This window comes from Gorilla gorilla, chromosome 11, assembly GCF_029281585.2.
Source record: "Gorilla gorilla gorilla isolate KB3781 chromosome 11, NHGRI_mGorGor1-v2.1_pri, whole genome shotgun sequence".
In the NCBI taxonomy this organism is placed as follows: domain Eukaryota; kingdom Metazoa; phylum Chordata; class Mammalia; order Primates; family Hominidae; genus Gorilla; species Gorilla gorilla.
Genome location: NC_073235.2, coordinates 120,945,609 through 120,968,273, shown reverse-complemented (window position 1 = coordinate 120,968,273; position 22,665 = coordinate 120,945,609). Strand labels below are relative to the sequence as shown.

Sequence of the window (22,665 nt, the reverse complement as noted above, 5' to 3'; positions counted from 1 at the left end):
GGAGCGCGGGAGTCTAACAGGCTTCCTAGGAGCTCCCTCTTGCAGCAAGACCCCGGAGGTGTAGAGCAACCCGAAGGCGGGGGGATGCACTGGGTGACCTCTAAAGAGCATCTCTGCACCCCCAGACTCTAAGATCTTGCAGAAAAGTGTGGGCAGGAACCAAGAGCCCTGACCTCCTGCTATCGTCGGGCTGGACGTGAAAGAAAAGGGATCTTCTGCAGTCCTGCCCTCCCCGGGGTCCCTCTTCCTTACCCCGGAGGACGCGGGCATTTCTCGCCCCCCGGCCCTTCAGCGCCGTAGCAGCTACCACCGCCGCCATGTTCAGATCCCACCCCCCCTTCACCGCGCTCCCCGCCGGGAATTGTAGTTTGCGTAAGGGGCCTCCCCCGCTCCTTCCGTCCTGCGTACAGACCAGAAACTACATCTCCCAGAAGCCCGCAGAGCGGACCCAGGAGAACTACTCTTCCCAGGAGACCCCGGAGGCGCGCACGCTCGCTTGTTTCCCTCCAATTGGGGGCGGAGTCAGGTGGGGCGGAGTTTGGGTTCTCTCCGCCACGCCCCGGCCCCGTCTTCCAATGCCGCTCTGTGATTGGTGAGGCGGCCAGCCAACCTTCGTAGCTATTGGCCGAACGGCCGTCGCTCTTCCTGCCGGGGAGTCGCCTACGCCTACTTCCTCCCGGGAGGAGGGGCTCGAGTTCCGCGTCGTCGCGCAGAGCTGACTCTGGGAGGCGTTTGGGCCCAGAGAAGTGGATCCGCCGCTTGCGCCGCATGGAGTCCGAATCGGAAAGCGGGGCTGCTGCTGACACCCCCCCACTGGAGACCCTAAGCTTCCATGGTGATGAAGAGATTATCGAGGTGGTAGAACTTGATCCCGGTCCGCCGGACCCAGGTGAGAACTGCGGCTCCTCAGGCCATGGGACAGGAGACGCTCACCCCTGGCCTCTGACTCCTGCTTTTCCCCGCTCCCCTCCATACCCGACCGGTCATTCCTACCGATATCCCTCTTCCCCTCCTCCCCCACTCCCACCCTCACACTTAGTTCTCAGGCCTGGCTGGGGTGGGGGTTCCCTGACGCCTCCTCTGGCCCTTCCCCTCACACACCCCCTTCCCATCATCCCCTTGGCCCTCCCTTACCGCACGGTCTCTGGCCAGCCGTGGCCTCCCGTCCTGTGTCCCGCGCGCCCCCCCGGACCCCGGTGTGTCTGACTCCACCTTCCCGTCTCGCCACATGACCCGCCCCAGCCTCAGGCCTCCTCATGCTTCTCTCCGTACCTCTTACCGCCTCCCGAGCCCCATCTTCTAACCCTCTCCCCAAAGCAGATGACCTGGCCCAGGAGATGGAAGATGTGGACTTTGAGGAAGAAGAGGAGGAAGAGGGCAACGAAGAGGGCTGGGTTCTAGAACCCCAGGAAGGGGTGGTCGGCAGCATGGAGGGCCCCGACGACAGCGAGGTCACCTTTGCATTGCACTCAGGTAGGTCTTTGAGGCGATCCACCTCAAATCAGTTTAGGTGGGCGTGTAAGCATTAAACATCAGCCATGGACAGAACGTTATGGGGGACACAGAGATGGGCAAGATGCTGGCCTTGCGCTGGAGGAGCCCACAGGTGGGAAAGTGTGGCAGAATGGATGATTGCTTGGCTTCTGGTATCAGTTGAGATACCCTCTACTTTGCCAGTTAACCTTGATTAACCTCTTAGTTTTCTTTTAAAAAGTTATCTTTGGCCGGGCGCGGTGGCTCACTCCTGAAATCCCAGCACTTTAGGAGGCTGAGGCAGGTGGATCACTTGAGGTCAGGAGTTCAAGACCAGCCTGGCCAACATGGCAAAACCCAGTCTCTACTAAAAATACAAAAATTTTGCTGGGCATGGTGGCTCATGCCTGTAATCCCAGCACTTTAGGAGGCCCAGGCAGGCGGATCACAAGGTCGGGAGTTCCAGACCAGCCTGGCCAATATGGTGAAACCCCGTCTCTACTAAAAATACAAAAATTAGCTGGGCGTGGTAGCGGGCGCCTGTAGTCCCAGCTCCTCGGGAGGTTGAGTCAGGAGAATTGCTTGAACCCGGGAGGCGGAGGTTGCAGTGGACCAAGACTGCGCCATTGCACTCCAGCCTGGGCAACAGAATGAGAGTCTGTCTCCAAAAAAAAAAAAAAAAAAAAAGTTATCTTTCATAAAAGTTAATAAAAGTAGTGAGTATAAAATTAGAGATAATTGGCCAGGTGCGGTGGCTCACGCCTGTAATCACAGCACTTTGGAAGGCCAAGGCGGGTGGATCACCTGAGGTCAGGAGTTCAAGACCAGCCTGGCCGACATGGTGAAACCTCATCTCTACTAAAAATAAAAAAAAAATTAGCTGGGTGTGGTGGCATGTGCCTGTAATCCCAGCTACTCTGGAGGCTGAGGAAGGAGAATCACTTGAACCTGGGAGGCGGAGGTTGCATTGAGCTGAGATTGCGCCACTGCACTTCGGCCTGGGCGACAGAGCAAGATTCCATCTCAAAAAAATAAAATGAGAGATAATTATATCTTTTTGAGCATATTTTATATAACTTTCTCAAGTGCTAGTTCTTAGTAAGAAACTGTTGCTGGGCACGGTGGCTCATGCCTGTAATCCCAGCACTTTGGGAGGCCGAGGCGGGTGGATCAGAAGGTCAGGGGTTTGAGACCAGCCTGACCAACATGATGAAACCCCATCTCTACTAAAAATACAAAAATTAGCTGGGTGTGGTGGCGGGCGCCTGTAATCCCAGCTACTCAGGAGGCTGAGGCAGGAGAATTGCTTGAACCTGGGAGGCGGAGGTTGCAGTGAGCTGAGATCGTGCCACTGCACTCCAGCCTGGGCGACAGAGCAAGACTCTGTCTCAAAAAAAAAAAAAAAAAAAAAACAAAAAACCCTTAACGTGATGCTGTCCTCGCTCTGTACCCAACCCCGGTGGCATCCCATGCTGAGAACTGTAAGCCCTGCACCTGTCCCCACCTCTTGTCCATGGCATTGGTGTTGGATGGTGAGGGGAGTCACACAGTGAGGGTATCTACTCTGGCAAATAGGGAGCTTGGCAAATATGGGAAGGATCTAACAACCCGATTCTTGAAATTTAGAAGAACTTGGATGTACCTGTGTTTTCCAGGAGGAAAGACACGCTTTGGGTGAAAGGGGGTGGGTTTCCTGAAGGTTCTGAAGGACAGAGCCCTAGGTGGGAGCTCTGTCCCCTTACCCATGGAATATCTCTTGGGACAGCATCTGTGTTTTGTGTGAGCCTGGACCCCAAGACCAATACCTTGGCAGTGACCGGGGGTGAAGATGACAAAGCCTTCGTATGGCGGCTCAGCGATGGGGAGCTGCTCTTTGAGTGTGCAGGTGAGGGGGCTGGGGTAGAGGCCTGAGAGAGGTCATATTCTTTTGGGAGATCTTAGGAGGCTGGCCTGCAGAGGTTGTGCATCCAACAGCCACTTAGTGACATCTCTTTTGTGCCAGCTCTGTGCTGGGCCCCAGGGACACGGGGCGAATACTAGTGTGTTTTGGGCACAGAGGCAGGAGGCACTAATTGGCCAAGGGAATCCAGGAAAGGCCAGAGAAGGCCACATTGGTATAGGAGCAGTTGGGCAGAGGGGAGGACGTGGGATTGCGGGCAGAGGTATAGAGTGGACAGAAGGGGGAAGGCATAGGAGGCTGGGACTTGGTCTGGTTGAGTGAGGGCCAGCCGTGTCTCCCAGCAGAAATGGGAGTATTGGTTCCTAGAGTGGTGGTGAGTTCCAGCACCTGTTCTGCTCAGTCCCGCCCCTCTTTTTTTCCTAGCTGGTCCTTTCAGGGGGCCAGATACCAGAATCACATGCCCCCAGCACCAGGTACCCTATTTTTTTCCTCTGTTTCTGCCCACTTTTCTTTGAAGGCCATAAAGACTCTGTGACTTGTGCTGGTTTCAGCCATGACTCCACTCTAGTGGCCACAGGGGACATGAGTGGCCTCTTGAAAGTGTGGCAGGTGGACACCAAGGAGGAGGTCTGGTCCTTTGAAGCGGGAGACCTGGAGGTAAGATCATCAGAGCGGGAGTCAGCTCTGTGGGGCCTTGGGTTGTTGGGGGTGCAAGCTTGGGAGGCCAGTTCTGCCTTTATTGCGCCAAGCCAGCTCTGAGCCAATGCACCCCAAGGCACAGGAAGAATATCTACCTGCTACCTGGAAAGTCCCCGCGGAACCCCAGAGGCAGGAAACCTTGGGTGGAGCTCATGGGGCAGGCTTCTAGGTGGGATGGGGTGACAGGCCTCCCTGCTGCCCCTTCCTCCCTGTCCAGTGGATGGAGTGGCATCCTCGGGCACCTGTCCTGTTGGCGGGCACAGCTGACGGCAACACCTGGATGTGGAAAGTCCCGAATGGTGACTGCAAGACCTTCCAGGGTCCCAACTGCCCAGCCACCTGTGGCCGAGTCCTCCCTGATGGTGAGAGCACCTCCCTTGAGTGACCTTTCCTGGGTGCAGAGGCCAAATCCCGGGATATACACCTCTCAGAGCAGCCTTCTGGGTCACAACCGGCAAAATCTGAGGCCTGCTGTTTGCAGTGCTGACCTCCTGGGCCCCAAAGCTCACAGCGCCTCCTTCCTGCTCTGAACTCACCTGTGATTCCTGGGGCAGTGTCTGGGCCCTTCCACTCTTCTTTCCTCTCCCTCTCCCTGTTCCCTTGCTTAGTGTATGTGAGCGTGCCCTCTGCCCTCTCTTCATCTGTGCCTCTCTCCAGGGAAGAGAGCTGTGGTAGGCTATGAAGATGGGACCATCAGGATTTGGGACCTGAAGCAGGGAAGCCCTATCCATGTACTGAAAGGTATCAGAGGTGGGGGAAGTGTTAGCCTGGGCCTTTGTCGGGAGGGGCTGAGAACCTGGGGCAGGACTCAGAGGGGAGGTAGGACGAAGCCTGACTTGCCTCCCTGCTCTATGCTAGGGACTGAGGGTCACCAGGGCCCACTCACCTGTGTTGCCGCCAACCAGGATGGCAGCTTGATCCTAACTGGCTCTGTGGACTGCCAGGCCAAGCTGGTCAGTGCCACCACCGGCAAGGTGAGTGGACCTGGAGCCCGGCTGGGGCCTCCGCTTTCCCGACTCCTCTCCTTCCTTCCTGGGTCTTCACTGTCTCCTCTCCCCACCGTCTTTCTCTCCATCAAGCACCCGGATTCCGGGTCCTCCTCTGATCCTCTCTGGCTTTCAGGTGGTGGGTGTTTTCAGACCTGAGACCGTGGCCTCCCAGCCCAGCCTGGGAGAAGGGGAGGAGAGTGAGTCCAACTCGGTGGAGTCCTTGGGCTTCTGCAGTGTGTGAGTGAGGATGAGGAAAGGGGTTTGTGGGAGGGGCGTGGGCTGGGGGCCCGGGAGGACGGCAGGGCGTGTGAGTCCAGGCCCTCGTGAGTCTTCATGGTACGCTTCTCTGCCCAGGATGCCCCTGGCAGCTGTTGGCTACCTGGATGGGACCTTGGCCATCTATGACCTGGCTACGCAGACTCTTAGGCATCAGTGTCAGCACCAGGTATGGGCAGCTGGAGCTGGGGTCCCTGTGGGCTGTGTCCATAGTGGTGGGGAAGCCCAGGCCTCCAGGAGCATCTGCCCCAGATCTGGCTCCTGCCTGGCCCTTTTGTGTGGCTGTCCCTCTTTGAGAATTGGGAGCAGATGGCTCTCAGCTCTCCCGCCAACCTCCGCCCTGCCTCTGTCATTCCTCGGGACAGTCGGGCATCGTGCAGCTGCTGTGGGAGGCAGGCACTGCCGTGGTATATACCTGCAGCCTGGATGGCATCGTGCGCCTCTGGGATGCCCGGACCGGCCGCCTGCTTACTGACTACCGGGGCCACACGGCTGAGATCCTGGACTTTGCCCTCAGCAAGTAAGTGAATTGGCCAAGGGCTGGGATCTTTGTGTATTTGGAAGGTGGGAGTAGTATGTAGGGGACACAGGATCCTTGGGGTGTGGGAAGGGATTCCTAAGGCAGGAATGCAGAGAAGCCTGAGGGTTCACAGCCCAGCCCCCATTCCAGTGGCTGACAGTGACCCTCCGGGGCCCCACGTCTCAGTCATGAGGGAGAGGCTGAGACTGATTTTCCCCATCGGAGTCGGCTCTGCTTCTCCTGTGCTGGGAGCTTCCTCTAATCCCCTCCATGCTGGCCGCAGAGATGTCGGCCCAGTGCTAGGCACTAGGGCCCTAGAACTGAGGGTGTGCTGGAGGAGCCCACCCTAGGGCCCCTAGGTGGTGGGCTTGGGTCCCCCAGTCTCTGCAATCACATGCTTTCTGTTTACAGAGATGCCTCCCTGGTGGTGACCACGTCAGGAGACCACAAAGCGAAAGTATTTTGTGTCCAAAGGCCTGACCGTTAATGGCTGCAGCCCCTGCCTGTGTGTCTGGTGTTGAGGGGACGAAGGAACCCCTGCCCCTGTCTGCCAGCAGAGGCAGTAGGGCACAGAGGGAAGAGGAGGGTGGGGCCCTGGATGACTTTCCAGCCTCTTCAACTGACTTGCTCCCCTCTCCTTTTCTTCTCTTTAGAGACCCAGCCCAGGGCCCTCCCACCCTTGCCCAGACCTGGTGGGCCCTTCAGAGGGAGGGGTGGACCTGTTTCTCTTTCACTTTCATTTGCTGGTGTGAGCCATGGGGTGTGTATTTGTATGTGGGGAGTAGGTGTTTGAGGTTCCCGTTCTTTCCCTTCCCAAGTCTCTGGGGGTGGAAAGGAGGAAGAGATACTAGTTAAAGATTTTAAAAATGTAAATAAAATATACTTCCCAGAGACAGAGTCTGTGTGGATTTTGTGATGGCTGGACCCTAGGAGGAGCTAGCGAGGGCCCTGTCAGGGCAAGGCTGTCCCGCAGAATCGGCTGGATGTTGAGATGTGCCAGCTCCCCATCTCCAGGGGTGGTCTGTGCGCACGACACTTCTTGCCTGCCTGGGGTCGGACTCTGCCTTAATCCACGCGTATGTCTGTAGGTTCTTTCTATTGTTGGTGTGTTGAGCCATTTCCTCCTGCCTCGCCCTGAGATATGGAATGAGATAATCATAAACGGCCAGAGGAGCTTTATTCAGTCAGTGCGGGGTCAAACAGAGGCAGGGTCTCTGATCCAGAGAAGTGGGGCCCAGTAGAGACAGGCTGGATGGCTGAGCTGGACGGATGCTCTGGTAGGAGTCAGCAGAGGCCCTTCCTTTAGTTCAAGTCCAGGTCGACACTGCTTTGGCTGCTTGGGTGGTAGGCAATGCTGGGGCCGGGACTGTCCCGGGAGGCTCTTCCCCACAGCCCCTGCAGGCACCTTTGGGCGGCTGCCCTCCAGGGGGCTGTGTAGCGCTGATCGCCCAGCCCCATGGCCACGGGCACTGCCGCTGCACTGGCACTTCCCAGGGAGATGAGGGACAACAGAGTCCCAGGCCCCAGTGGCGGGCGCTGCTCATAGGCCAGGACTGAGAGGAGCAGTGTGGCCACGTAGGGCCCCCAGCACAGCCCGAAGAGCAGCATGGCTCCAGCCTGCGCCCTTGCCTGCCTCCAGGTAAGGGCCCGGGCCAGGGCGGAGGGCTCATCGCGGCACACTGCCCGCTCCAGCCGGCAGATGTCCTGCAGCTGGCGGTGGGCAGTGGCCAGCACGCGGACAGAGAGGAAGGCAGCAGCACCCACGGCGGGCAGCAGGAGCCCATAGACTTCGAGGTACAGGTAGGGGGCTGGGAAGATAGCCTGGGAGCTGCAGTTGGCACCAGGGGTCCAGTGGTTCCACCCCAGAGCGGGCAGACTGGCAAAGAGCAGGGGACCAGCCCAGGTGAGGAGCAGGGCCAGCCGAATGCTCCCAGGGGGCTGCAGTGGCCTCAGGACTGCCATGTAGCGCTCCCCGTGCACCAGCAAGAGGTTGGCAAGCAGGGAGAGGAAGGAGAAGTTGGGAGCCAAGTAGACGAGGAGGCAGGACCAGTAACCCCGGCGACTCTGGTTCCACAGCCCTGGCAACGTGGGCAATGCCAGACCCGTGAGCAGCCCAGCCAGCAGTAGGCTCAGGAAGAAGCAGCCAGCAGGTGGGCTGCGCAGGCGGCGGTCCCAGGCGATGCCCAGGGCTAGGAGCAGGTTCGCAGTGATGATGAGGCTTGCCAGGGCCAGGGAGAGCCCCAAAGCCCCCTTGGGAATGGGGCTGGGCACCTCGCCAGTGCTGTTGGGCGTCATCTTGGTCCTGGGGACAGGGGAGTCCTGGAGTGGCAGCCGGCATGCCTGCAGGATGGGGTGGCCAGAGTTAGGATGGGGCTGCAGGTCGTGTCCTCCTGGCAGGGCAGCATGTTAATCCAGGGGCGCAGACCCGCAGGCTGTGGGCTGTATCATGTTCGCTGATACACAGAATTTTTCAATTAATTGCCAATTAAACATTTATATAAAAAAACTATCTTTGGTTTCTATTGAAAATTCAGGTCTGGCAACACATATGTCCTATGTGGTAGCAACCAGCCGGAGCTCACTGCTGGCTGCCCTTCGGACAGTCCCCACCCAGCCAGCTTTATCCATTTCTGGTATCTGCCTTTTCTGGGCAGCTGTGTTTAGGTCTCTTGTTTAGACTGAAAGGCGGGCCCATCCAGCCCCAAAGCATTTTCTGTATCCCTGCCTCCACCGGGGAGGCCTCTAAATGAGAGAATGGACCAGGGCTGGCTGGTGTGTAGTGGTCTTCCAGCCAGCCATTAGGTGACAGGCTCCAGCGGGCCAGGTCTCGGGCACCCTGCGCCCTTCCCCCCATCTGTCCTTGTAGCCATCACAGCTCAGTGAGCAGCCTCCGGGTAGGACTTCCAGCCCATAAACTTGACTCGTCTTTGCTCCACACTAGCAACAGGGTCCTTCCTGGGAGCTGGAGGGAGGAGAGAAGCAGCTGGAGGGCACGTGTGGCAGTGAACGTGGAGATGCCAGCAGCAAGGAGAGGGACTCCCCCACACCCCCAGGCCTGAGGCTGAGCCCAGAGGAGAGGGAAGAGGAGTCTGGGCAGAGTCTGGCTTCTCTGTGGCTCTCATCTGTCCCTGTCCTTCCCGTCATTCCCTGGTCTCAGTCCTCCAGTGTCATGGCTCCGCTGCCACATCCTGGGGACAGGGGGAGGGGTCCTGGGTCCTGTGGGAACTCCTGCTTCTGTCAACAGGGGAACAGCTGCTGTTGCTAGGATCCAAGTCAATAAGGAAAGGATTCATACCTCTCCCCTCCTCCAGGACAGGGGATCAGGGCCCCATGGCTGCCCTGAGCTGAGAGGAAGGAAGATGCTCCCCTTCCTTCCCAGGTTCCCCCAGCACCCTGAGCCTGGGCCTCCAAGGCCTTGTGCCCCCTTTCCCTTCCCCTAAGCATGTTTTCTCTTCCTCAATCTCTTCCAGTGCCCTCCACCCAGGATGTATTTTCCTCTCTAGAGGCCTTGCAGTTTCTGTTCCCTTTCCCAGGGCATCATCAACTCTCTTAAGCCCCGTGAGACTCAGGGTCCATTACCCCAAACCTGGCCTGAGCTGGAGCTCCCAGCCCTAATCGGAATGATTCCCCCCAACCCACCTCCACTAGAACAGCGACAAAGGCAGGGAGCAGCCCCCAGGGGTGATTTCCCAGCAGGGTGCAGGCTGTACCACCTGCACACCCCCGATGGTCTGGTGGCTTGGGCTGGGTGTAGTAGCCTCTCCAGGATCTGGGGTTTGGGGGTTTGGGGGAGTAGCTACTCACATGGCTGTTGGGAGCAGGTATTGCCTGCCCAGCCTGGGCCTTCCTGAGTGTCAGGGAGTTGCTGCAGCCAGCCCTGCAGGGGTTTGGACCATGTCTGGTGTCCTGGCTGAAGAGCACAAGTGGACCAAGTGCATGGTGTCTCCACCCAGTGGGGACAGCGGGGCCAGGCTCTCCTACCCAGGCTCTGCCCCTGTCTGGGTTCTCAGAGGGATAGAGAAATGAGGCTGGCAGGACTCAGCCCCGGCCCCGCCTCTGGGAGGGTGGGACCTGACATATTCCGAACTGCAGCAACTGGGAGGCCTGCCTCCCCCTCCCACCCAGTTCCCCTCTCCCCCTGCCACCTAGGTGGCAGTTTCCCTACTCCAGCTCGGAGTAATCTGAGAAATGCATTCCAGTTAATGAATAATAATGATTGACTCACCCCTCCCGACTTCCCGCCTCAGCTGATGCATTTACATTTAAGCCCCTGGACTGGCCAGCCAGCTGACAGCACACCAGGCTCCCTCCACACTTCCGTGTGTGATGGTGGCAGTGGCGAGTGTTTGGGGCCTGAGGATCTTCACTCCCCCATCCCATCACCTGATGGGCCTTTCAGTTTCTAAGGCCAGACTTGCCTTCCTGAATCTGGGGTCATTCCATACTTTTCTCAACTGCTTTCTGAGTCAAGTTCTGAACTATGAGGGACAAATGGCTCTGGGGATGTGACCGTGGGTAAGGTACTGCTGGGCCTCGGTTTTTGCCTGTGTTAAAATGGGAACAAGAAAAACCACCTCTAATTAAGGTCGTGGTGGGGAATATCACAGGATAACACATATGGCGGCATATACCCCAGTGCATGGCCCTTGATGGGTGGGGGTTTGCCCCAACAAATGGCTCCCTCTCTTTCCTCCCCCATGATGAAGAGGCATGAGCTGGCGCTGGAATCAGAGCTGTCTGGATCCTTTTTTTAAAAAGCCAGTGAACTTGGGCAAATGACTAAAGTTCTCTTGCCTTAGTTTCCTCATCTGTCAAATGGGGCCCATAGTTGTACTCACCTATCGTGAGACTAAATGAAGTCCCGTGTGATGAGGACTCAGATCAACACTTGTCCCTTCAGCACTCCGCGACAGGCAGCGATCGCTGGGAACATTATTAGGATTTCTGCCTTTCTCTGCACCTGGCCCCTCTAAGACAGATCTGCTGAGAGGGGCACATGGGGAGCTTGGGAAAAGCAAGAGGGGAGTGACACTCTTGCTGCACAGGGAAGCTGAGGAAACCAGGTACATTGAGAGGGAAGGGCAAGTTCAAGGCTGGGAAGCCAGAAGTGGTGCCTTGATTTCCACCTTGTATCAAGTGCAGCTTTGGAGTGAGGGGGAGGAGAGAAGCCCAGCCACACTCCCTTAAGGCCTGAAATGGGAGGGAACAGGCAGAAATTGCAGCAGGAAAGCTGGGACTGGGGGTGAGACATTAGGAAACACTTGCTGCCTGAAGAGCGCAAGTAAATGGAGCAAAGGGACTTTGGTGCTCTCCGGGAGAGCTGGGCCTGAAGGGCTGGAAGCCCGTGGAGTGTGGCTGTGCCAGCTCTGCACAGCCAGTCAGGGATCCTGGAGAGCAGGGACTTCTGTTGGGACAAAAAGTGGGAAGAGGAAAGCATCCAGCCTCAAATCCATCCTCGAGGGAGCTGGTGGGTCGGAAGGACGCAGGGTTCCAGGGCCGGTCCTCAGAACCACGGGATCTGGTCGGGCAGAAGTCACAGGCTCTGGGAGAGTTCAGCCTGGGGCCTGGACAGAAGTGGGTGTGGGACCCTTCTGATATGTGACTGCCAGGAATAAACAGACCTCCTGTTCCCAGCCCCAGCCTGCTCCCTGTGGGATCCAGGATGTCTGTTTCTTCTCTGCTGCTCTGTCTAAACACTGTGTGTGGGATGTGTGTGAAGGGGGACAGATTAGGCGGTGGCAGCCAGGGAGCCTGGGCTGTCTCCTGCTCAGCCTCATTTCTCCCTTCCTAGATCATCTAGTTCCTGTCTGTTGCATCAAGCCCTGTGGCTGACTCACCCCCTAGCTTCTCCCTTCAGCCACGGAGGGCTCTGGTGCAAGCCGTCTTCAGACGCTCCGTCCAGCTGACTGTGCCCAGACCCCATTCTCCTTTCCTCAGGCAGAGCCTGAATGGGGGTGACCAATCCGGACTCTGGCACGGAATCCTCCTGTGCCTCCTTTGTCCGCTTCCATTCTCTTAGCTATCTGAATTTCTCTCTATTGACCCACAATGTCTGGGACTGGGTGAGTGTCATGCTGGCTGCGGGTACCAGCTCTGGACCAATGGAGGCAGCAGGGACGGGGTTTGCTGGACCCTGGTTGGCCTCCCTGAGCCGCTGTTCAACACTTCACACTCAATGCCTGTAATCCTAGCACTTTAAGAGGCTGAGGCCTGGGCAACGTGGTGAGACTCCGTCTCTACAAAAAATAAAGATTAGCTGGGCACAGTGGTACATGTTGTGTGGTTCCAGCTACTCAGGAGGCTGAGGTGGGAAGATTGCTCGAGTCCAGGAGGTCGAGGCTGCCGTGAGCCTTCATGGCGCCACTGCACTGCAGCCTGGGCGACAGAGTGAGACCCTGCCTCAAAATAATGATGATTAAAAAAAATCAGAGCCAGGCGCGGTGGTTCATCCATGTAATCCCAGCACTTTGGGAGGCCGAGGTGGACAGATCACCTGAGGTCAGGAGTTTGAGAGCAGTCTGGCCAACATGGTGAAACCCCATCTCTACTAAAAATACAAAAATTAGCCAGGTGTGGTGGTGGGCACCTGTAATCCTGGCTGCTCAGTAGGCTGAGGCAGGAGAATCGCTTGAATCCAGGAGGTGGAGGTTGCAGTGAGCCGAGATTGCGCCACTGCACAACAGAGCAAGACTCCGTCTCCAATTGAAAAAAAAAAAAAAAAAAAAATCGCCTAACCTTTTAATTCGCTCATCTGTTAAAAAAAAAAGAAAAAAAAAAGGGTAGGGTGGGCTGGGCACAGTGGCTCACGCCTGTATTCCCAGCACTTTGGGAGGCCAAGGTGGGTGGATCACCTGTCGGGAGTTCGAGACCAGCCTGGCCAATATGGAAAAACCCCGCCTCTACTAAAAATACAAAATTAGCTGGGTGTGGCGGTGCACGCCTGTGGCCCCAGGTACTCCGGAGGCTGAGGCAGGAGAATTGCTTGAACCCGGGAAGCGGAGGTTGCATCAGCCAAGATCGCACCACTGCACTCCAGCCTGGGCGAAGAGTGAGACTCTGTCTCAAAACCAACCAACCAACCAACCAACCAACCAACCAACCAACCAACCAACCAAACCAAAAACCAAAAAGAACCAACACCCCCCGCCCACAGAAATGGCAGTGCTTTTAGCAACCCCCAGTAGGGGGCAGCACTGCTTGAACTCAAAATCGCCACCAGAGTAGACCCAGTTTCCGGTCGAGCACTCATCAGTACTACTCCAAATGAGGGTAACTTAACGGCAACCAACTCCAAGTATCAGCTCCCCTCAAGAAGGCTGAGGCAGCAGCTAGGGCTATTTCCTTTTCTTGGTTTCAATTCCCCCTCCAAGTCCACCCTTCCACTTCCTGTTAGAGTCTTAGCGTCTTTCCTGCCAAGCTCCTTATTCTTAGCTTGCAGCTTGCCCCAGGTTCCACTTTTTCCAGACATGGAGATTCTTACCTGCCTGGCCCCGGCAGTAAGGGCCATTTAAGCAGGGGAAAATACCAAAATACCAACTACCTTGGGGAAAGCCTGGGAAACCCCAAGCACCGAATGAGGGTTGGCTTCTGTGGGACTTTGCTGGGGCAACAGCCTGTCACTTCTGATCCCCTTGAGTGTATAAACGGAACTAAGATTCATTGACATTATAATTACAGGCATCATAATGCTTATGATGTAACAGACATTTATCCTCTTTTCCTTTTACAAATCCTCAGGTAGGTGGCATTATGTCCAATTTAAGTGAGGCTACCAGGGCTCAGATTAAGAAATTTGCTGTCACATAGCTATTAGATGGCGGCACCTGGATTCAAACTGTTCCTCTACAGCCCATATCCAAGGACGCCTACACTTACCAGGTGTGAACCCTTGGGGCACTGGCTTCCTGAGACTAGGAAGAAACAACTAGATCCCTTTTTTCCAGCCCACACCCTCAGTGTGCTTGACCCTCATCCTGAGACATTCCTCCTGCGGTCCTAAGGCCTCGACTGGTCACGACAGGCTGCTTCATCTGTGACGAGGGTCTTTGAGGCTAGATCCATACTAACGCCAAGTGTGTCCTTGTTAAGAGTCAATCTGGATACGGGTTTACACCAGTATGGATTTTTCTTTTTTCTGGGACAGGGTCTCACTCTGTTGCCCAGGCTGGAGTGGAGTGGCACGACACAGCTCATTGCAGCCTTGACCTTCAGGGCTCAAGCAATCCTCCTGCCTCAGCCTCTTGAGTAGCTGGGACCACAGGCATGCACCACCACATCCAGCCGATTTTTATTTTTTGTAGAGGCAAGGTCTTGCCATGTTGTCCAGGCTGCACTACACATTTATTTATTTTTGAGACAGAGTTTCGCTCTTGTTGCCCAGGCTGGAGTGCAATGGCATATCTTGGCTCACTGCAACCTCCGCCTCCTGGGTTCAAGTGATTCTCCTGCCTCCGCCTCCCAAGTAGCTGGGATTACAGGCACCCGCCACCATGCCCAGCTAATTTTTTTTAGTAGAGATGGGGTTTCACCATGTTGGCCAGGCTGGTCTCAAACTCCTGACCTCAGGTGATCCACCCGCCTTGGCCTCCCAAAGTGCTGGGATTACAGGCGTGAGCCACCGTGCCCAGCCAGATTTATTTTTTTTATAGAGATGGAGAAGGAGTCTCACCGTTACCCAGGCTGGTCTCAAACTCCCAGGATCAAGCAGTCCTCCTTCCTCATCCTCACAAAGTGCTACGATTACAGGTGTGAGCCACTGTGCTCAGCCTGCACTATGGATTTTTAATGTTGACAGTGTCTTGGAACTAGTTACTTCCTTAGGATTTACTGCTGTAGAAAATATTTATGCCTTTTCGTTTTTCTCCTAACTCCATTATCTTCTAAGCAACCTTGGTTCTGTCACCTACAGTAATTACCAGAAATCGGATTCCTACTACTGGCAAAAGAGTACAGTGAGCTCCAACGTTAGTTATGTTCTACTAAGGAAGAAAGCAAAAACTCAGCTGGACATAGTGGCAGGTGCCTGTAGTTCCAGCTACTCCGGAGATCAGGAGCTTGAGTACAGCCTCGGCAACACAGTGAGACCCTGTCTCTAAAAACTAAAATTAAAATAAAAAAAAGCAAAAACTGCTTCTAGTCAAAATTACATTTGAAAACCCCTTAAATAACTCATGGGGTAGAGAATGCATATGTTGCTGTCAATATATCCAATTAATCTAGGTTTTCCAAGTACCAGAAGTAAGTGGTCAGGGGCACCCTGAGCAGCCAATTAGAAATCAGAGTACCTTGAGCTCTCTAGCAGCCCATTTTAGTGAAATAAAATCAAGTCTGATGACTGAACGACCTGTGGTTTTCAAAATTCTCCACTGTGACTCACAGTCAAGAGACATTTCTACAATCCAGTCATGATGTGCATATGTAACTAAAATACGTTTCCACATCAACACTTACCCTTAACAGATGTAATGCACTCTGATACTATTCAATTGCTTAAAAATGCTGGTGTCACACAAAGCTACACATGATAAAAATGCACAGATGTACATCACATACAGTGCACGTAAATCCGGCCAAATCTGAAGAAGGTGGGTGGACTATACTAATGACTTTTTCTTGGCTGTGATGTTATACTACAATTATACAAGATGTTAGCATGGTGGGGGAACCAAGTGGAAGGTATACAGGATCTCTCTGTATTGTTTCTTACAACCGTATTTAAATCTACAGTTATCTCAAAATCAAAAGTTTAGAAAACAAAAATGCTTGTTGTGATATAGTCACAACCACAATTAATGGGTCCCAAGCCAGTATGAAACACTGCCATAGATGGAAGGCAGAAACCATTAGAATGACCATCAGACCGTTGCAGGTGCCCCTAAAATTCTCCTCTTAATTCCTTACACCAAGCAAACTTTCTGAAGCAATTTCATTTCAGGGACCAGAGTCCTGCTGGGGGACAGCTGCTCTACTAGGCTCTGTACTGTTTTTGACAACTGCTCTCCCTGAGAGCAGTCTTTTGGGCTGCCATGTGAGAAAGACAAACTGTGGCCAATTAGTCTGCATCAGACCCACACCTGAATACTCATCAATGTCCTGCAGGACCACACACTAAGGAACACATTTTGGGAAATTCCACACATTATTCACAATAAAAAGATAAACCAGAAAACCCTTTAATTTCTCTGTCATTGTCCAGGGAGCTTCAGGAGCAGCCACAGAGTCTCAGGGACCAAGCTTTATAAGGAAGCATGTAAGTTTGTATTAATAGCTCGCTGGGTTCCATAGCTCATGCCTATAATCCCAGCACTTTGAGAGGCTGAAGCAAGCAAACTGCCTGAGTCCAGGAGTTTGAGACCAGCCTGGGCAAGATGGCGAAACCTCATCTCTACTAAAAATACAAAAAATTAGCCAGGCATAGTGGTATGCGCCTCTAATCCCAGCTATTTGGGAGGCTGAGGTGGGAGGATCACCTGAGCCCAGGAGGTAATGACCCTGTCTCTCAGGGGGAAAAAAAAAAGTTTAAATATAGCTCACTGGCCAGCCATTCTCTCCTCTAGGGAAGGTGAGGATCTAAACCTGATGGGCTCCTGAAACTAGGGCTTCCCAGCTTAGGTTTGCAGGTTCAAGGGTAGTATAGGTCTATCCTTCTTCCTTCCTTCTCTTCTCACTTTGGACTCACAGTCCAGAAACCCAGCAAATTCTCATGTAAGATAGAAAGATTTTCTTTATTAATGACCCCAACTGTATTTCTTTAGATACAGGAGTTTTGAACTCAAATACTTAGGAGAAAACAAGTTAAGACTGCATTATCCTGCAACTCATTACCAGTAATATATTGCAAAGCGAAACAGCTTGGAAAAGAGGGTGGGAGAAAAGGGAAGTGAGGGAGGGAAGATAAAGAAAAGGAAGTAAGTTGATCAAGTGGAATTCTTTTTTTTTTTTTTTTTTTTTTTTAATTCTTGGGAACTATGAAGTCTTTGCAAGCACACCTCGTTTCTGCAGATTATTTTCCAAACGTGTACAAAATGGAACCAAAACGGAGAATCCCTTAAGAACCTGAAGAGGTGCAACATTAAAAGCTACGATTATCCAGTAGCAAGTGTTCCAGCCTTCAGTTGCCAGCCGCTTCCTCCTCTTATTCCCAAGATTAGCGGGATGAAAACGTCTTCCCCCTTCAAAAGGAGAGATAAGTGCGAAGGTCAGTTTCTGGCTGCCCTTTCCTCCCACCCCACACTCCTAGACTAGATGGGATCCCAAAGAAACACCAAACGAGAGGTGGAAAGGGCTAGATTCCTTAAGCAGAGGCACTGGAACCACAGGACATCGGCTAAAATCTGGCTTTCACAGAATGGTTTCACCAGCTCTTCCTTCCTATTGGATACTTTGGATGCCCGGGAATATCAGTGTTAAGCCCACAAGGACATTCAACGTACCAAGTTAGATAGAAGAATCACTTGTTCACAGTTTCTAGATGGCCTAGACGTACCTGAATTTCCGACTAGGCTCAACCGTCTTCTTAGTACTACCTCATTTGTCAGCTCCTCCTACACAGTGTATACCTCTCAGGGCTCCCAGATAGCAGTTCCTTTATCTCTCACCATGAAGGCAGGTGGCTGGTTCAGAGCAATCCTCAGAACTTCCAAGGCTAAAGGTATTTCTGCTATCACGTGGTGACTCCTCCTCTGGCTTATACAACACCTGCCTGGTTCGAGGCTCCTGAATTGTGGTGTCCTGTTCCACCCAGTATTTCTCCAGATGGGCTAGGTGGTTCTCAAGGACAGAGCCTCTAACTGGTACCTAACAGTATCTGGGAAAGCAGCCTGGAAGCTAGAGCTGAGAACTATGGGAAATCAGGGCAAAAACATGGGCTCTAGATTTTCCCTGCCTTGGATGTATCGCTTATTCCAAAATGAAGCTACACCTTATTATCCTTCTCTCCAAATGAAAAGCTCCTGAGTGTTCAATTCTGGGCGGCCCATCGAGGGTTCCTGGCTTCTGCCCACAGCTGAGTCACTTAACTCCTACCCACCATTAGTAACATAATCTGGTTTTCAGGGTGGATGCAGCTGTTTGTCTCCTGCTTCTCCTTTCTGGGGCCCAACTCTGCCAAAGAGAAGCTGCAGCACAGAAGAAGGCAAAGTTGCTCTTTCTAAGTCCCAGAGAGGAGGCTTATGAACAGTCTGTTCATTTCAAGGATTCATCCCTTCCTGGGTCTCTCACCAGGACAGGGAGCTATCCCTGCCCGCTACACAACTGCACTCACTGGGCAGGGACTCCCAAGACTGCCTGCTGGCTGTGGAATCGGGCAGCAGCTGCCTGACAGGCCTTCCTCCTGGATGCACAAGCAGCTACCAGTGCCAAAGGTGATGCTGGCAGCCCTGAGACTATTATGATGCCCAGCCTTCCAGTCCGGTTATCACAGGCTGCCAGGTCAGGCTTCCCTCTCACTGTACCTGGCTGCCAGTTTACCTCTTGGCCTCTACTGAACTGCCTGTCTACTGGGCCCTGAAAGCAGCATGAAATTCACTGCCTCACACTCCAGGTCACCAAACAAGTACCTGGTGAGAAAAGTACTCCTGTGTAGAGCAAGCAGGGAAAGGGGAAAATGTAGACACCAGGATGGAGACCAGGTTCTGGAGAGGCAGCAAGCACATCCTCTCACCTGCCCACCCACCTTGTTGGTCACTTTGCCCATTTAAAGATCTGCCCAAGAAGCTGCAGAAAAGAAACGATGCTGCCATTTCATTGCATGGCATTTGGACACTCCTCTCTGAGCTGCTACAGAGACAGGCCTTTGCCTAAAGAAGTCGGGGTGACTTAAAAAGTGCTTTTTTTTTTTTTTTTTTTGAGATGGAGTTTCGCTCTTGTTGCTCAGGCTGGAGTGCAATGGTGCGATCTTAGCTCACCGCAACCTCTGCCTCCCAGGTTCAAGTGATTCTCCTGCCTCAGCCTCCAGAGTAGCTGGGATTACAGGCATGCACTACCATGCCTAGCTAATTTTGTATTTTTAGTAGAGATGGGGTTTCTCCATGTTGGTCAGGCTGGAGGTCTCCAACTCCTGACCTCAGGTGATCCGCCTGCCTCAGCCTCCCAAAGTGCTGGGATTACAAGCGTGAGCCACCGCACCTGGCCTTAAACTGCTTTTTGACAATGTCTGAAAACCCTCACCTACTGCTCAAGTCCTTGGATCTCTTTCTCATCCTTTCAAATGGCAGCAGAAACTAACTTGGTAGAAGAGCCCTCAAATGCAAGAGAGAGAGTGTAAAGCCCTAGGCACACCACACCCACTAAAACTTTGCCTCAAGAGTACTGAGTGCTGGGCCAGGTGTGGTGGCTCATGTCTGTTATCCCAACACTTTGGGAGGCTGAGGTGGGAGGATCACTTGAGTCCAGGAGTTCGAGACCAGCCTGGACAACATGGTGAAATCCCGTCTCTACAAAAATACAAACATTAGCCAGCTGTGATGGTGCATGCCTGTGGTCCCAGCTACTTGGGGGGCTGAGATGGGAGGATTGCTTGAGCCCAGGAGGTTGAGCCTGGCTGGGGATCACAGAGTACTGGGCTGGGCGCGGTGGCTCACTCCTTAATCCCAACACTTTGGGAAGCTGAGGTAGGTGGATGACGAGGTCAGCAGTTCAAGACCAGCCTGGCCAAAATGGTGAAACCCTGTCTCTATTAAAAATACAAATAAATTAGTGGGGCTTAGTGGCGCACGCCTGTAGTCCCAGCTACTTGGGAGGCTGAGGCAAGAGAATTGCTTGAACCCAGGAGGCAGAGGTCGTAGTGAACTAAGATTGTGCCTCTGCACTCCAGCCTGTGCTTCAAGAGCGAAACTCTGTATCAAAAAACAAAAAACAAAAACAAAACAACAACAGTACTGGGGTGCTGGCAAATACACTGGCTGTGAGGGAGGCTTATGACCTCAAGACTTTTAGTTCAACTGGTACAAAAGACAGCAGATGGGAGGCTGAGGTGGGTGGATTGCCTGAGCTCACGAGCTCTAGACCAGCCTAGGCAACATGGTGAAACCCCATCTCTACTAAAATACAAAAAATTAGCTGGGCGTGGTGGCGTGCACCTGCAGTCCCAGCTAGCTGGGAGGCGGAGGCTGCAGTGAGCTGAGATTGCGCCACTGCACTCCAGCCTGGGCGACAGAGTGAGACTGTGTCTCCCCCAACACCCCCACCAAAAAACAAACAAACAAACAAAAAACCAGCAAATGAACACTATTACCTTATCTTAAGGACAGGACTGCCTGAATTTCATCAGAAGAACCAAGGTCTGGCACCTTTCACAAAGATGGAACTCTCTAGGCTCTAGGCCATGCTCGCCTTTCCTGCATGCAGAGCCACACCCCTATTTAGGGCTCTCCTCAAAAAATTTTTTTTTTTTTTTTGAGACTAAGTCTTACTCTGTCGCTCAGGCTGGAGTGCAGTGGCACAATCTTGGCTCACTGCGACCTCTGCCTCCTGGGCTCAAGCAATTCTCTGCCTCAGCCTCCCGAGTAGCTGGGACTACAGGCACCTGCCACCACGACCGGCTAATTTTTTTTGTATTTTTAGTAAAGATGGGGTTTCACCATCTTGGCCAGGCTGGTCCTGAACTCCTGACCCTGTGATCCACCTGTCTCAGCCTCCCAAAGTGCTGGGATTACAGGCGTGAGCCACAGCGCCCGTCAGGGCTCTCCTCAATTCTATCCCTGATAAAGAGAACCTTCCTCTGCATGCAAACTTCCTGCTGAGAGTGGACCAGGTTTTAGAACACTTAGTGGGGTGGTTTCAGGCCTATTTACCCAGTTAAAGGTCCCTAAGCAACTTACTCCATCTCTCCAGAAAGACCACCAGAAGCACAAGACTGACCTCATAACTCAGGCCCAAAAAGAACAGTCTCTTGGTAAACTTTGTTTATTTCCTAGCTGCCATTCTCATAGCTCACAAAGATATGGAAACAAGGAAACCCATCCTGGCCTATATGGCAGTGAGAACATGGAATCCCACCTTTGGTTTACCTACTTAGCCCTGCTGACCTCACATGTAGCCAGTGCCCAGATACATGGAGGACCAGGCCACCAGCGCCCACTGCTTCCTTCTCGGTGACTCAGGAGAGGAAGGTGGTCGCTGGGGTGCTGCCTAACTTACGTGATTGTTTTCATTTCTTTTTTCTCGGCATCTGGGCGTGCACGGTTCAGCACCTTGAGGAAGTCAGATGTTTTCGCCCGCATACGTGTGTGAATATAGGCCTGGGAACAAACATAACAGGTACTAAAGCACAGTCATGGTCTAGAAAGACAGCTTTGCTGTCTTTCATCAGACAGGTCATCAAGGGCGGTTGGGAACATACACCCTGGGATTGACCCAGGCCCTGCAGGGAAGCAGGAAGGTGAGCAATTCTGGAAACAAATATTCATCTCTGCTATGGGGAGGGATGGGGGACAGTGGCTTGATGAAGAAAGACCATGGTTTCTTCAAGCCTCTAGAATTATCTACCTAAGAGTCAATATCCACAGCCTAGGCTAATGGAATGACTTTTTGTCAGGAGTTCTGGTGGAGGAAAAGACCCAGAGCATAGAGGCTGAGATGCTGGCACCCCCCTCACCTTAGAGCACTTGATGTGGTAGTGCAGGTAGTCCCGGAACGTGTGGATCAGGTTGATGGTGTTGTCTCGAGCACTGGCATTGGTGTGACGAGGGAACAGCACTGAAGGCGGAAGACACAAACAAGGCGTCAGGACACAACACAAATGCCAAAGGGTGGGGAAGAACAACAGCCTAGTGAACATCACTCCCTCTCTGCTTAAGTACACTCCACTTGTGTCAGTATTACCAGGCTTTGTCAGGGTTTTTTCTTGACATGGAAGTTAAACAGCATGGCCAGGAAAGGTGTCAACGAGCGTGAATAGAGGAGCCCATGATGAAAAACAGGGCTTGACCCTAGGCCTTCATTCTACTCCTGAATTCTGCAGCTGTGCATTTTGAAATCTATTTCCGGTCTGCCACACAGGTACTAGCTCTTGCCTCTGCAGCTGGACACACTCCAGGATCACACTAACTGGCTGTAACAGTTTACCTTAAGGAATCAGGATTAGGAAATGCAGCTGCCTGTCTTAGGTCCTTGGTGCTGAAATAGAGTAAACCTTCCCAGAAAACAGATGCCAGAGAATTTCCCATATTCTCACTGTGAAAACAGACAATAAGGTGTAAGGACCTGAACCCTCATGATAGGCCAGGCAGGAGGAGCTGCTCTGACTGGGCCTGACTGAAGTCCACCCTGTGACACCAGCCACCTAAAGACCTGTGTGAGGCTGGGCGCGGTGGCTCACGCCTGTAATCCCAGCACTTTGGGAGGCTGACGCAAGCTGATCATCTGAGATCAGGAGTTTTGAGACCAGCCTGGCCAACATGGTGAAACCCCATCTCTACTAAAAATATAAAAATTAGCCACACGTGATGGCGTGTGCCTGTAATCTCAGCTACTTATGAGGCTGAGGCGGGAGAATCGCTTAAACCCGGGAGGTGGAGGTTGCAGTGAGCCAAGATGGTGCCACTGCACTCCAGCCTGAGTGACAGAGCAAGACTCCATCTCAAAAAAAGACCTGTGTGCTCATCACAAAGTCCTTTGCACTACAGCAGGCCTGCATGCCCCTCTTGCCCTGGTTTTCTGGAATTGTTTTTACCTGCTGCACCTCTTCTACTCACTATCTGCAAAACCCCGTCAGTTGTCTGAAGTTTTTGTTGAAATGAAAAGGAATGCCTCCTAAGGAAGTGTGGAATTTCTGCGTCAATGTGCCCTGGCCTGAAAGTAAATGAACA

General features: G+C 53.2%; 4 protein-coding genes across 9 annotated transcripts in view; 1 reads left to right on the top strand and 3 right to left on the bottom strand.

Moving 5' to 3' along the window:
- The window catches only part of PNKD (PNKD metallo-beta-lactamase domain containing), a 75,029-nt gene extending 74,667 nt beyond the window's left edge, over positions 1–362 (bottom strand). For both annotated transcript variants that reach the window (XM_004033196.5, XM_004033195.4), the window contains exon 1: positions 253–362. In XM_004033196.5, the coding sequence (XP_004033244.1) occupies positions 253–319 (67 nt within the window). In that variant the 5' untranslated portion in view covers positions 320–362. The remainder of the gene's footprint in view (positions 1–252) is intronic.
- A 51-nt stretch (positions 363–413) lies between these two features.
- Positions 414–6,748, top strand: AAMP (angio associated migratory cell protein). 2 transcript variants are annotated; one of them, XM_004033204.4, is made up of 11 exons: positions 414–889; positions 1,321–1,473; positions 3,239–3,358; positions 3,891–4,030; positions 4,290–4,434; positions 4,730–4,813; positions 4,931–5,046; positions 5,195–5,298; positions 5,416–5,506; positions 5,703–5,857; positions 6,269–6,748. In XM_004033204.4, exons 1-11 carry the CDS (start codon positions 769–771, stop codon positions 6,342–6,344), a joined length of 1,305 nt encoding a protein of 434 aa, XP_004033252.1. In that variant the 5' UTR covers positions 414–768; the 3' UTR covers positions 6,345–6,748. The 2 variants fall into 2 exon arrangements, with proteins under 2 accessions (XP_004033252.1, XP_018877462.1); XM_019021917.2 differs by having other exon boundaries at positions 659–889; positions 1,318–1,473.
- A 269-nt stretch (positions 6,749–7,017) lies between these two features.
- Positions 7,018–12,449, bottom strand: GPBAR1 (G protein-coupled bile acid receptor 1). Of its 3 annotated transcripts, none has more exons than XM_004033203.5 (2): positions 10,696–12,449; positions 7,018–8,197 (listed from the first exon to the last, which is right to left on the bottom strand). In XM_004033203.5, exon 2 carries the CDS (start codon positions 8,150–8,152, stop codon positions 7,160–7,162), a length of 993 nt encoding a protein of 330 aa, XP_004033251.1. In that variant the 5' UTR covers positions 8,153–8,197; positions 10,696–12,449; the 3' UTR covers positions 7,018–7,159. The 3 variants fall into 3 exon arrangements, 2 of the variants coding, with proteins under 2 accessions (XP_004033251.1, XP_055235525.1); XM_055379550.2 differs by lacking the exon at positions 10,696–12,449 and adding an exon at positions 9,662–9,903; XR_002004894.2 differs by lacking the exon at positions 7,018–8,197 and adding an exon at positions 10,102–10,401 and having other exon boundaries at positions 10,696–10,830.
- A 4,113-nt stretch (positions 12,450–16,562) lies between these two features.
- Positions 16,563–22,665, bottom strand: part of ARPC2 (actin related protein 2/3 complex subunit 2) — a 40,759-nt gene continuing 34,656 nt past the window's right edge. For both annotated transcript variants that reach the window (XM_004033198.5, XM_019021914.4), the window contains exons 9-11: positions 21,453–21,553; positions 20,996–21,096; positions 16,563–17,028 (exon numbers count right to left, since the gene is read on the bottom strand). In XM_004033198.5, the coding sequence (XP_004033246.1) occupies positions 17,004–17,028; positions 20,996–21,096; positions 21,453–21,553 (227 nt within the window). In that variant the 3' untranslated portion in view covers positions 16,563–17,003. The remainder of the gene's footprint in view (positions 17,029–20,995; positions 21,097–21,452; positions 21,554–22,665) is intronic.

Excerpts from the sequence above, each read along its gene's own strand:
- GPBAR1 (XM_004033203.5), bottom strand. The coding sequence starts at position 8,152 with ATGACGCCCAACAGCACTGGCGAGGTGCCCAGCCCCATTCCCAAGGGG.
- AAMP (XM_019021917.2), top strand. The coding sequence starts at position 769 with ATGGAGTCCGAATCGGAAAGCGGGGCTGCTGCTGACACCCCCCCACTG. Across the intron at positions 890-1,317 it reads TCCCGGTCCGCCGGACCCAG|CAGATGACCTGGCCCAGGAG; the intron begins GTGAGAACTGCG and ends CTCTCCCCAAAG. Across the intron at positions 5,858-6,268 it reads CTGGACTTTGCCCTCAGCAA|AGATGCCTCCCTGGTGGTGA; the intron begins GTAAGTGAATTG and ends TTCTGTTTACAG.